The 16,568-nt window shown below is 35.6% G+C and overlaps 2 protein-coding genes across 7 annotated transcripts; one reads left to right on the top strand and one right to left on the bottom strand.

The window, feature by feature from the left end:
* The first annotated feature begins 395 nt into the window (after nucleotides 1-395).
* On the top strand, nucleotides 396-8,639 carry UBC36 (ubiquitin-conjugating enzyme 36). Of its 2 annotated transcripts, XM_068643497.2 has the most exons (9): nucleotides 396-502; nucleotides 714-762; nucleotides 870-897; nucleotides 1,109-1,195; nucleotides 2,823-2,881; nucleotides 3,624-3,665; nucleotides 3,742-3,815; nucleotides 8,120-8,217; nucleotides 8,312-8,639. In XM_068643497.2, the coding sequence occupies exons 4-9, from the start codon at nucleotides 1,144-1,146 to the stop codon at nucleotides 8,347-8,349; spliced, it is 363 nt and encodes a 120-aa protein (XP_068499598.1). In that variant the 5' UTR covers nucleotides 396-502; nucleotides 714-762; nucleotides 870-897; nucleotides 1,109-1,143; the 3' UTR covers nucleotides 8,350-8,639. The 2 variants fall into 2 exon arrangements, with proteins under 2 accessions (XP_068499598.1, XP_068499597.1); XM_068643496.2 differs by lacking the exon at nucleotides 714-762.
* A 1,072-nt stretch (nucleotides 8,640-9,711) lies between these two features.
* LOC137835138 (TPR repeat-containing thioredoxin TTL1) lies at nucleotides 9,712-13,814 on the bottom strand. Of its 5 annotated transcripts, none has more exons than XR_016520931.1 (7): nucleotides 12,197-13,576; nucleotides 11,725-11,920; nucleotides 11,310-11,475; nucleotides 10,879-11,212; nucleotides 10,588-10,792; nucleotides 10,389-10,495; nucleotides 9,712-10,254 (listed from the first exon to the last, which is right to left on the bottom strand). XR_016520931.1 is itself a non-coding variant. In XM_068643495.2 (7 exons), exons 1-7 carry the CDS (start codon nucleotides 13,081-13,083, stop codon nucleotides 10,102-10,104), a joined length of 2,067 nt encoding a protein of 688 aa, XP_068499596.1. In that variant the 5' UTR covers nucleotides 13,084-13,814; the 3' UTR covers nucleotides 9,712-10,101. The 5 variants fall into 5 exon arrangements, 3 of the variants coding, with proteins under 3 accessions (XP_068499596.1, XP_090158359.1, XP_090158358.1); XR_016520930.1 differs by having other exon boundaries at nucleotides 11,625-11,920; XM_068643495.2 differs by having other exon boundaries at nucleotides 11,310-11,494; nucleotides 12,197-13,814.
* Between the last annotated feature and the right edge of the window lie 2,754 nt (nucleotides 13,815-16,568).

The raw sequence follows: 16,568 nt of genomic DNA on the forward strand, positions 1-16,568 counted from the left end.
TTGTCATAAATAAAATGATATTTTTAATAATAAAAAAATGTATTGTTCATCCTTTAACTTATGGCATTCACATATTTCGCATTTTATTATTAATATTATAATATTTAGTCAGAGATTTTTCATTAAGTATCCTTTTATAAAATTTCATATGATTTAAAATAATTTAATACTTTATTTATTAGTTTAACTTTAACATGTAATATAATTTTAAAATATAAATAAATATTAATTAAAATTTAACATGTGATATTTACTCTTTTTTATATTTTTTTTCCGACTGAAACTCTTTGTTATTTGTTACTATTAATTATTATTTTCAGCAAAGCAAAAGATTATATAAATAGGGGCGAGAGATAATGGGCTTTCATTGAGCATTGTTCTGCTTTGTGTTAGTGAGAAAAAGTTGTCTCTGTTTCTCTCTCTTTGACTCAAAACCCTATTGCGTGCTTTGCAATCGACCCTGATTATGGCCAACAGTAACCTCCCTCGAAGAATCATCAAGGTTTGTTTCCATTTTCTCCTTAAGATCCCCATTTCAATTTCATTGATCGATGCCAAATACCAAAAGAACCCGAAATCCGTTCATGCTACCTACCTTTGTTCATTTTCTAGTATCGTGTGACCCATGAGCTTGATTGAACAAATAACTGCTGTTTCCATTTAGGGTCGATTTCAAAACGGATTCTTTTTCACTTTAAATTCCTTAATTTCAGTGATCGTGACCCGAAAACACAAATGGGAAGTCTTTGGTGCTAATTCGGGGTTCGACCCCCCTTATTGTGTTTTGTTTCTGCAATTTGATTCGTTCTGTGTTTGAATTTGATAATTGTGAATGTTTTGGTGATTTTTTTTTTGTTTGATCTCGACAGGAAACGCAGCGTTTGCTCAGTGAGCCAGGTAAGTTGAAATTTGTAGCAATTGAGTGCTTTAGAATCTCGTCTTAAGCTAAATGATTAGTGCCTGTTCTGTCGTGTCTATTATTTTTTGTTAAATTTTTAAGATGTCTTGAGTGTTACTTTGGGGGTTTATGCATGGTTTTCGTCCTTGGTGTGTTTTGTTCTGCTGACTTAACTGTTTCTGTATCTTGTGCTATGATCTGATTATGCAGCGCCTGGAATTAGTGCTTCCCCCTCGGAAGACAATATGAGATATTTCAACGTTATGATCCTTGGACCGACTCAGTCACCTTATGAAGGTAGTAATGAACTTAACGGCTTGAATTTATACCTTGAAATTCTTAATGATTTGTAGAGTCGGAAAGAAATAAAAAATAATTCCCGGTTGATTTGGGTGCTTTGAAAGTATTGTATTGATGTTTTCTATGCACTTCAGAAAATTAAAATGTGTTTTGCAAACATTTCTGGAAGTAAAACTATTTTTTTACCAGAATAATTCCACTTTATTACATTTTATATCTGTCATCATATGTTAACAGTTATACTATGCCTAAATGGCCTGAATGTGTAAAAAAGTTGGCCTGTTAGATTCTTGTTGTCTGGCAATATAAATGATGGGGGTGGAAGAGAAGTATTAAGTGATATTGTTATAATCACTAATAACTATAGGTTTTTCTGCATCTTGAATTATTATGATGAACGTGCCCCATTCTACCCCTGAAACTTAGACAATTTTCAATGAAATGCATTATCTTGGTGCACATTGTTTTCCTTCATGTTTGTCACTGACCAGAGATATCTTTCAAATAGACATTGAACTTTCCAGACACCGTATGTTATAATAATTTTTTATAGGTTTCCACCCTCACTGCATCAAGAAACTGCTTTAAGGCTCATTACTAGCATACTTCGGTAACTATTCTAGTATAATAACTAATAAAGCATTTTCTTGTGAACAAACTAGATTCTAAACCTAATAGTTGCTTGTGGGGCTTTAACACTTGAATGGTTGACTTGAAAAAGAGAGAAAATAGGTTAAAAGATTGGGTTGAAGGAATGTTGTAGGGTCATTGCATGTATGCTGAGCTCTTTTATTTTATTTTAGTTCCCTCTTTTTTTGGCTCCTTGTATAAAGTGGTAGGGTCGGTCCTCTCCCCACTATAAAGAGTGCGATGGCTTTGGTTATGCATGGAAATTGAAACTAAAATACATAGCTAGTGTCATTATACAAGACTACATTCTCTTTATTGTTTGTACATTTAAGAATTCAATTTATGAAGGCCTTCTTTGGATAAATTACTCCTTAGTCACTTATATTATAGGAGAATAAAATAAAATGTAAAATGAATTTAGCTTCTTCTATTAGCTATAAATCAACTTAACCTTTATAAAAGTTCTTTTCATATAACATTCAAAAGCTATCCTTAACACAGAAAAGAAAAAACTTCTTAAACAGGTAAGGCGTGCTAGTTGATTTTATTTTGTGGAGAAACTCGATGCATTTTACCTTATTTTTTTTCTTCTCTTGTAAGTGCTTACGGAGAGCTTTATCCAAATAAAATTGGAACTTCTGGACTGTACACCTTTACAGCATAAAGTTTGGAATACAAAATCATCAATGAAGAAATCAACTGCATATATTTGTATAGAATACATACACCTGTATATGTAATCACTGATATCATAGTTCTTGTATTTTTGCGTTAATATTTTGCACTTTACTGTAGGACAGTAGTGTGCCCTGCAGTATAATGCAGGAGGTTTTCTTGTGTAAGGTGGATGAAATTTTGAACTCCCAATTGTAATTCCTTATTTTTAGTTATGACGATATCCTATCTAGTTTGATGATACTGATGTTTTTATTTCCCCAAACCCAGAATAAAGTCTCATATTTCTTAATGTAGAACTTTCTGGTTTGTAATACAGGTGGAGTTTTTAAACTAGAATTATTTTTGCCAGAAGAATATCCGATGGCTGCTCCTAAGGTAAATAATTTAATTTTTTTCCTATAGACACTGTATTAACCATTTGGTTTTAAGTATCTGTTGAGTTCTACTCAACTTAAATATATTTCATCTGACTTATTTTTAACCCTGAATTTTGGTAAATATTATGTTGACTGCCTGGGTCCTGTTAATGTCATGGGGTATATCTCAAAAATCTGTAATTAATTGAACAGCCAGTTTCTAAAGTCTAAATTCAGTCACGTCTTTCAGTTCTTCCCTTGTTGAAACTGAAACAATTGTAAACAGACTTAAAGTTAATGTTATTATTGTTTATTAGTATAATTGAAATATTTTCTCCATGACTTTTGTTGGCATAATGTTCAGCTGTCTTCTGCGATCTTAATATTAAGCCTTAGCATTTTGTTAGGAAGATAGAACTAGGATGATACTAATTACCATACACTGGAACCCATTTACCTATTCCAGGAAAGGGTTTAGGGAAAGTGTGTACTTACATCTCTTACTTCCATCTGATTGAGTTTTGTGTTGGCCAAGGGGGTACAGTGAGCTTTTCTTCCCTATCCCGCACCCCATCTTAAAGGGATAATTAATTATATATATCCAACCCATAATTGTGTGATTGTGCAGTTTTCTCATATTTGGCCGACTAGTTTAGATTTAATTTTAATGATGATTATACCTTATGGATTAATTTAATGGGTGCCTTTATAAAACCATTTCTACAATTATTTCTAATGCAGCCATGCATTGCTTCTTTCAGGTTAGATTTCTGACAAAAATATATCATCCGAACATTGATAAGGTAGGTACACTTAGCTTCCCCTACATTTCCATTTTTTTCTTCGGTAATGATTTATCTTAGACAAAGTTTATTGCAGCTTGGCAGGATATGTCTTGACATTCTGAAAGACAAGTGGAGTCCTGCCCTTCAGATTCGCACTGTACTTTTGAGGTATATTTAAGTTAAATTTTTTGCAAGTGGATGTATATTGACAGACCTATTAATTTCCTGAAGAAATATAGTAAATATCAATCAATTTTTCAGTCTCAGCCCTTGTCTTTGTGGCTGTCTGTAAGATGTGGTGATGTACATACAGAGAAATCAAGTATGAAAATAGAAGTTAAGAAATTAAACTTTGGTATTTTAGTCACTTTGCTTGAAGATTTTCTTTTTCCATTTGGTGTAGTAAAACTTTATTGCGCAAAAGACTGTTCTTAAAACTATTTATATTTTGTTCTAGCCCCCCTTAAAGTACAAAGAAAATTGTAATAGTAAGTGGAAACCATGTGTTTTATTTACACTAATAAGAAAAAGGAATCCATAATAAGTAGATGAGATTTGATATCCTCTAATAACAAAGATATGATAAAAGAATAAATAAAAAAGTTCCTAATAATACATTTATAATCTAGTTCCTGATTATATAGGATCAATTCCTTATTTCTATAATTATAACACCCTCTGTCAAGCTGGAGCATATAGGTCTAGCTTGCTGCAAATATAATCAATTGGTTCTCTTTGAGATAAAATGAATATGCCAGCCAACTGTTCATTAAAATTGAAAAATCTAAAGGTGATCTCTCTAGACTCCAGTTTTTCTTTTATGAAATAACAATCCATCTCAATATGTTTGGTCCTCATGATATATAGGATTAGAGTCAATGTGTTATGCTGCCGGGTTGTTGCATACTGGCTGCATTTGTTAACTTTCTTCAAATTTAAGCTCTTTGAGGAGTTGTTTGAACCATATGAACTCACAAGTGCCTAATGTCATTGCCTTGAGTTTTGCTTTTGCACTTGACCTTGCCACAACATTTTGTTTTTACTTTCCTGTGATATTAAATTACCTCCAAGAAGAACACAATACCCTGAAGTGGAGCCTCTATTGCTTAGTGACCCTGCCCAGTCAGCCTCAGAATATCCAACAATTCGAGTATTTTCCTTATATTCATAAATGGGGAAGTTTCCAAGAGCCTTCTTAATATACTTTAGGTAGGGTCCACATGATTGCATCCTAATGGTCTTGACAAAAGTGTTTGAAAATTGACTTACTAAGCTGGTAATTTAGCTTACCAACTAACCTTATGTATCTCCCAGGATTAGAATAAGGTTCTCCTTGGTTAGGTACAGGTTTGACACTTGGAACCATTGATGTGTCTATAGGCTGCATTTATCATCCATATTTCTTCTAGAATGTTGAGGGCATATTTTCTTTGAGATATGACGAACAATCCTTGGATTGTGCCATTTCTACACCAAGGATATACCAAATATGTCAGATTTTCGGTCTAGAACTTTTGAGCAAGATATTTTTTTAGTTGTACGATACCTTATTACAATGTGTGATAACAATGTCGGCCACATATACAATGAGGTAGATACATCCTTGGGGATTGACTATAGAACAAAGAATGGTAAAGATCACTTCATATCATTCCAAACTGTTGGATGATAGTTCAAAACGCCCAAACCATGCATGGGGTGATTGCTTGAGGCCATATAGGGACCTTTGGCCTGCTACAAATGGCTCACATTGTATGGCACCAAAGTTGTCTATCAACACTAATGGTCGCCGTCTGTAACCACTCCAAAAGTGATCACTTGGATTGTGAGAGCATGTTGAGCCCTTGCCCAACTTCAGATGGCATTGAAAATTGTGCAGTTTATTTATCAGCAACTATTTGCCAGCATGTGGTTCTCCTTGTGCAATTTTTTTAAAGGGAATTATCCTATTGGCTGGCAGACTGTGCAGTAATCTCATGCAACAATTTTCTCATGTCCTCACACCTTTTGGAAATTATAGAAGCCCACAAAAGCCTCACAACTTTTGAAAGTTTTCCTACACAAATTTGCTCCCGTCTCTCAGACTTTGAATCGGTATTAATTCATCTTGACTACAGTATGCCTAAACCAAGAAAGCTTCCTGCATCTCAGAAATCTCTTTCAGCCATCCATCAATGTCCTCATATAAGAGAATAGTGGTGCCTTTCAACAACCACGATTTTGCTCCCATTAACTTGTTTACAAAACTTGACAATGTAGACAAATATTCCTGCTATGCTCTTCAGTGAGCATAGACCAGAATTTATTTGCATATTTAAAGATTTGCCTGTTTGTACCAAACCTTCAGTACTAAGATTTTCAAGAGAGCCTGCTATCGTTTCCAATGGTGTTATAGGTGCAAATTGCGGTTCAATGCCTTTCCCAAAACCAAAGGCTGCTCTCGCACTGTCCACAGCTTCCACTATAATGTGAATGAGGATCATACCTGTTGCCTTATTATGAATCGCATCCTTATAAGCCACTCAAAAGGAAGTGACTAAACTGGTATGTATAAATATGGATACAAGACCTACAGATTCAGAGAGGAGTCCAGTGCTAATATTTTTTCCACTACAAGAGCACAACATGATGCAAACCCCCCATGTAATGAGTGTTTCACAGGATTGAAAAAACCATGACAATTGTTTAATGGCTTCTTGCACCCTCGTCTTAATAGTATCTCCCATACACCTGTAATCCAATGACAATTTTGTACAGCAATGATACAAAATTGCTAAGTTGCAGCATCAAAGTGTTCCTTAAATGCTGATAGGACAGTAGTGGTATCAACAGTCCAATATACACCACCTCTAATCACTGGAAACCATTGTGCAAAAATGCACGCAAATGCCTTTATCCTTGCAATTCCACATCAGTATCATCATGTGCAGGCAGGGTCCTTCAGTCCACCCATTTCAACAAAAACTTCCATGGAAACAAGTGCTGGGCAAAAACAACTCCATGTATTGGAAACAAGGAAAAATGTAGGTGAGTGTTTTACCAAATGAACATGGGCAGGCCGAGAAAATAGATAGCACTGAGCAGAAGAAAAATGCCCATAAGACATTGGTTGATCCATATAGGGAAGTTATTGGAATTTGGATGTTCTTGGGAAAATGCTCAGATAGAGAGGCAGGTATTTTTGAAAAATTATTATCTGTTCCCATGCCAATGCAATACAATCTTCCTTGTAAAAAGATTGCTAGTGGGAAAATTATCATCACAAAATCTGACAGGAGGAACAGTACTGTACATTGTACAATGGTAAATTGTCAGATTTTCTGGCTGAAACTAATTGTGGTACTGTAACTTTCAAAAGAAATCATGTTCAGGATGGGAATATCAGAATGATATTGACTTTGGGATTGCCAAAAAATACAGGACTAGCTCTTGTACTGGCGATTAATAGCAGACAGAGGGGAAGAGTTCTTCAGATATTTGCACCATTTCTTCAGAAAAAATCGTGTGTGGAATTCTACTTGTCAGAAATGTTCAGTTATCTTTTTCTCCAAATCCATGCACAGGTACTTGTTATTTTATTTGGAAAAGTAAAGGTTGTTTGACAATCTCAGCAGTGAGTGGATGGACAGCAACCCCACAAACAAATTGTGTTTTGTCTTCGGAATCAAAAGGTTCCCAATATACATGCCTGCAGAAGCTTGTCAAAATAGTGTTTAAGAGATGGATGGGCAAATTGTCTTTTCTGCAGGGTCCTGCGAATGTCATCAAGTGGATTGTGATTTTCTATTGGAGGAGGAGCTGGTTCAACTGATAATTGATGAATATGCCAAATGCTTATTTCATTGTGGAGATATTTTAGGGGTGTAGTTTTTGAAATAAAGATATCCTATCTTTATATCATCTCTACACTCTATTTCTGTATTGCCATGGGTGTAGAGATACGTCAAGTTATAAAAGATGGTATTCGAGCATGACAAAACCTATCTTCGCAAGGTTTGTTGGACTTATAGTGTCATCATCATTATTGAACTCCTCTCTATTCTCACTTGATTTTCTAAGCATGAGGGGATGTGTTAGAGATCTCACGTCGACTAGATAAGATCAAATTATAACATATAGGCTGGTTCAAATCTCATTTATGAATTTGTTTTTATATTGTTAAAGGGTTTTTAGGATTTAGGGTTAAGTTAAGTTTAAATTCCACTTTCTAAAAACTAAAGGGGAGAAGAAACATTGCATATGTACGCTAAGTTTGTATGTATCCATCTATCAGGAGCATAATTTTTTTATATCTGTAGAGTATCTGGAGCTTAATTTTTTATTTCTGTAGAGTATCTGGAGCTTAATTTTTATTTCTGTAGAGTAGTATCTGGACTTGGGGGCGACAATGTTGTGGCAAAGGAGTAAAAAAATTTAACCTGCCCTGTGATTGCAAAGAGTACTGATATTGTGATCTTGTAACCCTCTTGTAGTATTCAAGCTCTTCTAAGTGCACCCAACCCAGATGACCCTCTGTCTGAGAACATTGCCAAGCATTGGAAAACTAACGAGGCTGAGGCTGTGGAAACAGGTATGGTATCCCTTTTCTGCTTGTACGATTACATAAAACTTAGTTGTTATATGCATGATATTATCTTATTAAACGGTGGCATTGAAATGTGCAGCCAAGGAATGGACTCGGTTATATGCCATTGGCGCGTAATGCTGGGTGGAGTGGGAACTTCTGGCTTCAAATAACTATAGTGGAAGTGTATGCTGTATAACTGTCAAATCTAAACGCGAATTTGGAGTTATCTATTAAACTATTTTGGAGTTAATATTTCCCATAGCTTCAGGTTACCTGTTTATTACTTTCTTTCACCTGGAAGGCTTGTCTTGGAACTTGTATGAAAATATGTGATATTTTATCTGACAAATTTAAACACACTTCATCTCCCAACTCCCAAGTAATTTGGGATCCTCAAACTTAAATAGTACAAAATTTTCGAATAAGTTTGTCTTGAATTCTATCCTTTTCCGTGAGTCCGTACGTGTTCAATATGTTTGGTTGTGCATTCGATAGCTTAACGTATTGGCATATTTGTCTATCTGTGTTAGGTGTTCTTATGATATCAGATACAACACAAGAGTAACATTCTGAATTATCTTTGAGAATTTTTAAATAGGTCTAACACTGACGAATTTTAATTGTATACTTTATATTTTACAATTTTTGAAATTGGGTTTCTGGAATTCTTAAATTGTCAAATTGTTCATTCTGAAGAAAAAGGTATTGAAGGTCTAGGAACCTAATTTAGTCCAGGAACCTAATTTTGCAGATTCACAAGATAACTGAAAATTATAATTTTTGATTGAATGTGACGTTTAAAAGGGTAGAAAGAGGAGATTAATGTAGGTTGTATAGATGGTGATTTAACAGGCGAAAGAAAAGAGTATTTTGTTGACTGGATTAGTAGTTATAAGAAAGGAAGGTTTAGATTATTTGGAAGAAGAGTAAAGGAGCAGTAGGCAATAGCAGACATAGGGTAGTCCTTTTACAGCGCACGTGTGGGCCACGTGAAGCCATCGTATGTGAATGGCGGTGGTTTGAACAGCTGGGCGCACCGACACAAGATTCCACAGCACTTCTCATCCACTTCTCAACACATACACAGCTGCCCCCGTTTCAAAGAAAACTACTTCTTAAATGCCCACATGTGACCCTAACCACCAACCCCCCATTGCCACCTTTATTACTTTATTCTTCTCCTTTTTAATTACCTTACCAACATCCATCATTCATTTCAATCACTCTTCACTCTTCAATAACACCATGTAACGAACCAAATACACACAAAAATATATATGCCAACTTTTTATTCATTAAATGTCTAAGATAGGATAATAATAACATCTTCATCTTCATCCTCCTTTTGCTAACTCACTACCTATCTCTCCCCTCAAACCCCTCCACTCTTGTATATATCATCACATCACATATATACATCTTCCCCTTCATTCTATCTCTCTCTATATTTCTCTATCTTAAGAGGTAATTTAAACTCATAATTAAATCAATTGTACATACATTTTAAACATTTTTTTTCTTTTCACCTTAAAGAAACTGGGGATACAAGAACAGCTGACCTACTGAACTCACAAGGAGTAGAGAAGAAAAATAAATTCGACAAAGGGCATTGGTGGGAACCAAAGAGCAATTGAGGAATGAATGAATAAATAAAAACTCCAAAAGGAACTACACTATCTCTGGGATCCAATGCCATTGGCTGCTAAACACATTATTATCTGGTTTTCACTATGTCACAGGTATGGGGGTCGGTCATCACTTTATGGTGGGTGGGATCAAAAGGCTGGAGGAGCTGAGCTGCAGAGACTACAGGGTTTAACCGGAGGAGGTTTGGGGAAACAACAACAACTGCAAAACACCACGGAGAAGCATTACAAGCCATGACTTCTAAAAGCTGTAATGCCTCACAGAGTGTTCCAACATCTCACGACTGGGGCAAACAATTTCCTTCACTCGGCTGCCATTTTTGTATATCTTGAAGGTTGGTACAATTCTAACGTTCTCCGCAGTACCAACTGTTGGGCTTTCTTGAATGTCCACCTTCATTCAAAGACACAAAAACACAGTTGCATGCATTGGGGAATTTCCATGTGTTGCTCTTTTAAGTCTAAATTAAGTAAAACAGCAGTTACAGAGTAAAAAATACTTCATTTAATGTGTAAAGTGAGCTCTACCTTGAGGAAGTTAATAGATGGATATCGACCGCATAGTGTATCCACAAATGGTGATATTTGTTTGCATTGTGAGTTCGATCCAACTTCAAAATGGACAACAGATACACCTGCCAAGTTTATAGATATTATCAAGAAAGACACTTTAAGAATCACCAAATTGAGTTGCAGCAGAAGACTCGTCTCTGACCATCTTGATTACCTGGTAAACATATTGCAGCTCTAAACTGCTCCAGACCTGATACTTCTTCCACTTCGCCACCAAATTTTAAATTATATACTTCTTCCCCACGTGATTTCTTTAGGGCAACTTGTGCATGGAAAAGAGATTCAGCAACTTCGTTATCATTTGGAAGTTCTCTCCGCAAGATCTCATAATCTTTGACAGCTTCCTCCCATCGTTCTAGCTGCATTTAATAACAAAAGAAAAGATCGCATCACAGACACTCAAGAAAAAAAAAAGAGTATCATGAAGAACAAGAAATCAATTCACCTTGCTGTTTGATGCAGCCCTCCGAAGAAGGGCCTTGGTGTAATTTGGTTGGATGTGTAAAGCTTGGTTGGAGTCTTCAATTGATCTTTCCCACTGCCCAAGCTTAAACCAACAAGCTGCTCTATTGCAATATAGTACAGAATTGGAAGGGTCCAGTCTCAAACCTTCCCCATAAGCCGAGCAAGCTTCGGTGTACCTTTCAGACTTAAAGAGATCATTGCCACGCATTCGAGCCCTAGCCACCATCCTCACATTGTTGAGCAAAACAGCAACTTCAACACTCCGGGGATCAATCTGACTGCCTTTCTCAGCAGCTGTAACGGCATTCTCGAACCTGCAATACACACCCATCATCCATTTTCACTTTCCAACATAAACCTTTCACCATCTTAGGATTTACCATCAAGGCTAGAAGTGTTGTATGAACTCACCTTCCCAATGCCATCTCAATCTGTGCTCTCACAAAATAGAAATAGGCCTCAGAAACCATCCCAAAAAATCTTGCCTGAGAAGTGGAATTAGTGTGCAACTCTGATTTTGGTATATGGAACAAAACTGTTTCTGCATCATCAATCTGGTGGAGCTTCAAAAACGCTTCTGCTCTACACATAAAGAGCTGTAAATTCAATTTCCAACCAGTTCAGCTATTCATCCACTCCTCCAAAACATATTCAACTCAGATATAGTAAAACAATGATAACAAAAAAAAAGGTTTTAAATAACGGTAATTTCAGCCGCATTCTCACCACTGCAATCGCGGCTGCATCAGCCACATTTGACAGCAAGGATCGCGACAAAACTGAAACCACAATCACAATCTGAAACCATGAAAACAATAATCCATACCTGAGGAGAAGAATCCGCTCCGGCAGCAACGGCAGCATCAACCTCCCTGAGAACACTCTTCCAATCCCCTATCCTCCTTACATCTCCACATTTGCTGATATGCTTTTCCACCACTTGCAACCTCTGCATCTCCGATGGATCTGGTTGCATCCCATGGTGGCAAAGGTGCTTCCTAGCATTCTCAACTTGTCCTAACCTGTCACATTACCACTTTCCATTCACAATTCCACACTCTACCCTAATAAGGCAACCAAAATCCTGTTGAACAAGCGATTAAGAATGTAAAACGAATCGAGCTTCTTCTACAAGTTAAAATCAACAAATGCACCAGCTTCTCCAAAAGCTGATATTCATAATCTGATTTTAGCTTGTGGAAGAAGGCCTCAAATGAACCAATGCCATCAATCCTAACTAGCAACACCTTCAACAAAAAACAAACAACAAACAAAAGAACACGATCAATGATCCGCACCTGAGGAAAAGAGAAGCTAAACGCTGATGAGCCCTTCCATAATTAGGATCCAACCTCACAGCCTCCTCACATTCCCTCACAGCCTCACCAAAACGTCCCAGCCCGGTCAGCGCCGCCGCGCGGTTGCTCCGGTAAGCGACACTCGCCGGCGACATCGCAATCGCGCGATCATAAAGACTTAACGCATCAGCAAAGTTCCCTCTTTTATAACACTCATTCCCCAATCTCTTCAATTCCTCTGGATCCACACTCTGCACGTGCCCACCTCTCTTCACTGCCTCATTGCCGCCACCGCCGCGTGAGCTCACCGGCTCCGCCTTTCCGCCGCCGCGCATTATGCTCCCGTGGCCGTAGTTCCCCATGCCGGACCCCAAAACATCGCTTCTACTACTCCGATTCGCCACCATCCCCATCCCCGCCTTCAAGATCTTCCCGGAGGGGCAGATGTTCCCGGTGGGGAGAACATTCATCGCCGGCGAAGTAGCAGTCTGGCCGGAGTACAGCAGCGGCCCCGGCGCGGATCCAGAGTCGGATCTCGTATGACCCGGTTTGAAGCCACGGGCGGTGGGGCTGTTCTCGCTCGAACCAGAAAGCTCGCCGGAGTTGTTGTTGTTGTTGCTACTACTGCTGTTGTTAGTGTTACTATTGGTGTGCGAAGATTCGGGCTTTCGGGGAACCTGGTTGGGCCCGGTTCGACCCGAGAAGGACCCAGATGAGCTTGAGCTGGTACTCGCGGCCGGGGCGCGCGTGGTACGCAATGGTGACACCGGGGAGCCCAGATCGAGTTCTCGGAAGTCGGGCTTGTTAATGTTGCCGGTGTCGTTGTTGCAGCTGAGCGAGTGGCGGAAGCGATCGGCGAAGGCATCCACGCCGGTGGTATGCGACATCGTTTTTGAGCAAAAGGGTTGGCTCAAAATTGAAGCTTGGGATGAAAAAAGAAGAAGAAGAAGAAAGAAAGAAAGAAGCAGCCTCTCCTCTCTCCGGGGTTGAGTGTTAGCAATGGATGGTGGTGGTGTTGGGCGTGGAAGAACGAGAATTGGGAAGTTCTGAAGGAGAAGACATGAGAGAAAGAGAGAGAGAAAGAGAAAGAGAAAGAGAGAGAGAGAGGAGAAGAAAGAAAGATAGGGATGGGGATCTCGTGATATAAAGGAGCAAGCAAAGAATGAATGTGAGTGTTGAGTGTTGTTGGTGCTGGAATTCTCTGTGTCTGTCAACAAAGAGAGGAAGCCTATATCAAATAAAATAAAGCTTTTTACTTTTTTTTTTTAGCAAGAGATGGAAGAAGATGAAGAAGAATGGAGAAGAAAAAGAGAGAGGTTTTGTTTTTCTTTTCCTTCTCCTTCACCTGCTGCTTCACCACACAGCTTTTCTCTTCCTTTTATTTACACCTCTTTTCCCCTTCTCATCTCAGTTATGCTACCAATTTAATTGCCATTGTTTTTATAATAATAATTAAGACTACCATTAAATTTAATCCAAGCAGTATTCAACATTTATTTTAGCAAAAATGGCATATAATTAATTTAATTTGGTGTGTGTTTGATGGTGAGGGAAATGTGACCCACTCTCTTTTGGGAGGGAGTGAAAATCACTCTCACTCTCAGATCTCAAGCTTCTCATTCTCTGTCACTTCTCCTCCTTCTTAATTACTCTACCAAACTACATCACTTTCCCTCCTCTCTTTTTTCTTCTTTTTTTATTCAATAAATTACCAATTTGGAACAATTCATTTTCATTTCTTCTGCCCCATTAATGCTGCCATTTCATCTTAGCAACACCATTCACTGCTTCTAATTCCTCCTAATTCTTCCAACCATTACTACTTCTTTTTCTTGCTGCATTTCAAGACTCTCATCATTTTTTAACCTACCCTAGAATCTTATGGGGTAATTGCTGCTTCAATTTTCACCTTGGTGTGTCCAAAAAACGCTTCCAATTAAATAGCATGCTTCAAAATAAGTTACATGCATGGCCACAGTGAAATCCTTCACAAAACAACAGCGATTAAAACTAATCAATTCACTAATTCCTGCAATTAAACTGTAATTAAGGCCCCAACATCCAAATAAACCACTTTTAGAAACCCACCTAGATTGCTAAAATATCTGTCAACATTCATTTAATAGCCAAAGGTAATACATTATTTCTAACTATTTTATAAATCCTTGATGGGCATTTTCTAACTGTATAATTACACTATTTTTGTTTCTTATTAAATACTAATTCTATAGTGTTCGTAATATCGAATTACTTACAAAGGGTTTTTGCATAAAAAGAATTGTTTTTATTCTAATAGACACATGATTTAAAGGGAAAGTGAGGATTTAGAGGGTTTTAGAAGAAGTAGCAAACAATTAATTTGAGTGTTGTTTTGCTAGTAATAATGTGAGGTATGTAGGTAATGTTTTGTTTTGAAAAGTTTATGGACTTTTACATTTTGGGTTGTTGAAAGAGGTCTCTTCCTCAAATTAGATATTGCTAATTGAATTAGCATAACCTTCTTTTGTTACAAATTTAGTCATTAAATGATTTCTATAACCCTTTTTAAGACTAATTTTTACTTTCCAATCATTTAATCTTTTAGTTGCTAAATCACTGACTAACCATTAAATTGGTCACTATCTTTGTTAGTGATTGCCATTTTTTTAACCACCCATTTTTGTTTCTCATTCATTTAAGACTTTAATCATATGTTTAGTAACTAATTTGTTTTGTCACTATTTAACCTTTGATAGAGATTTAATTATTCAATCTAAAGACCTGTTGTGAAATATTGAAAATTTCATGACTGTAAAATTAAGTTGATGAAACAAACTTATGTAATACATAATTTTATAGAAAATGGAAGTGAAACAAAAGAAAATTAAAAGTGATGATGTCTGATTTAATTTGATGGCCGCGTATAAACAAAGTTTAATTAATAAGACTAATTAATCTTGGGTTGGCAAAAAATATTTATATTCTCTCTATGTTATTTAACTCGTGAATATTTATAATTTTATCATTTGTTAATAAATTTTATTTGAATACTTTAAAAAAAATAGATGATAAAAACAAAGTTATTAGTAAGAGAAATATTAATTTTTGAAGATGATATTTTATTTTATTTAAAACTGAAATTATTTTTAAAAAGGTTAATTTTTTAATATTTATATTCGCGATACTTATTTAAATTTGATTTTTTAAAGAACAAATTTATTTAAAATAGTGTTTTATTATGTATTTTATTTGAATTATATTCTAAGATTATTTTTTTATGTGAGCTTATAATGGTAAAAAGTATTTTTAGAGAAAAATAAAAGTATAATTTATAATTATTGAAGTTTAGTTTATCTTTTCAATGGTCATTATGAGATCTTTTTTATAGTAATAAAATCTTGTAAATTAATTGAATTTATTATGAATATATTTTATTTTTAAGTTAAACTTTTCTTTTTCTCTCCCTCATTCTCATTCAAGAATTCTAATATCAAATCAAAAGTTTGCAGGTTCTTTATGGTTTAAATTCCTACTCGTTTTTCTTCTTTAACTAGTTTCGTGAAGTATTCAAATAAATTAGTGATGTTATGCATTAAATTCTATTGTCTTTAGCACTTTATGTTAATTTGTTTATTACACTTTAATGAAGTAGACTCTAAAGTTTGAAAGATTAATCTAACATATATTTTATATATATTTTATGAGAACAACAATATCAAAATGTTTCATTTTTCATGTTCTTGAAATTGTTTACTTTTTTGGATTTGTGATCAAGTTTGTGAGTATTTTCACAAACAATGAGAGTTAGAATACAACTATTTTACATTGGACTTCATTTTATGTTTTGGCATAATTTATTTCTCAAATAAAAGTTTTAGTTAATTATCTTGCCTCTAAGGAATATATTCTTTCGCCACAAGAACACATTGACGAATTCTTAAAAGATTTTTTTCAAACTATAAATATGTTATTTAAAGTAAGTTTGAATATCTTCCTATTGAAGAAGTTGAAGTTTTTCTTCTCATATACCAGTTTCACTTTTAAAAGTTTTGAAAAAAAATGTTTTAATTTTGCTTATATTAATATGACTTAAGTAACCAACGTTTAATTTAGTTTCACAAATTAATGAAGAAACTAGTGGTGTGGTAACTCAATGCAAAATAAGAAATGCAATACTCATGTCACTTTTTTACTTTTGTGGTTCATCTTCTTTTCTTGGTGGTTATAACTCGGGTTAGAGAGATTATGATTGTGACCATTGAGAAAATCTTTCTAATATTCAATTATATTAAAATTATGAATATATTATTTTTATTTATTATCATCAATTTTATTAGAATTATTATTCTCTCATTAAAGACAATTTTTACTTCAATTCTTAAAAAGATTTAAA

The sequence above is a fragment of the Phaseolus vulgaris genome, chromosome 5, assembly GCF_051622355.1.
Source record: "Phaseolus vulgaris cultivar YP4 chromosome 5, ASM5162235v1, whole genome shotgun sequence".
NCBI classification, from domain to species: Eukaryota; Viridiplantae; Streptophyta; class Magnoliopsida; order Fabales; family Fabaceae; genus Phaseolus; species Phaseolus vulgaris.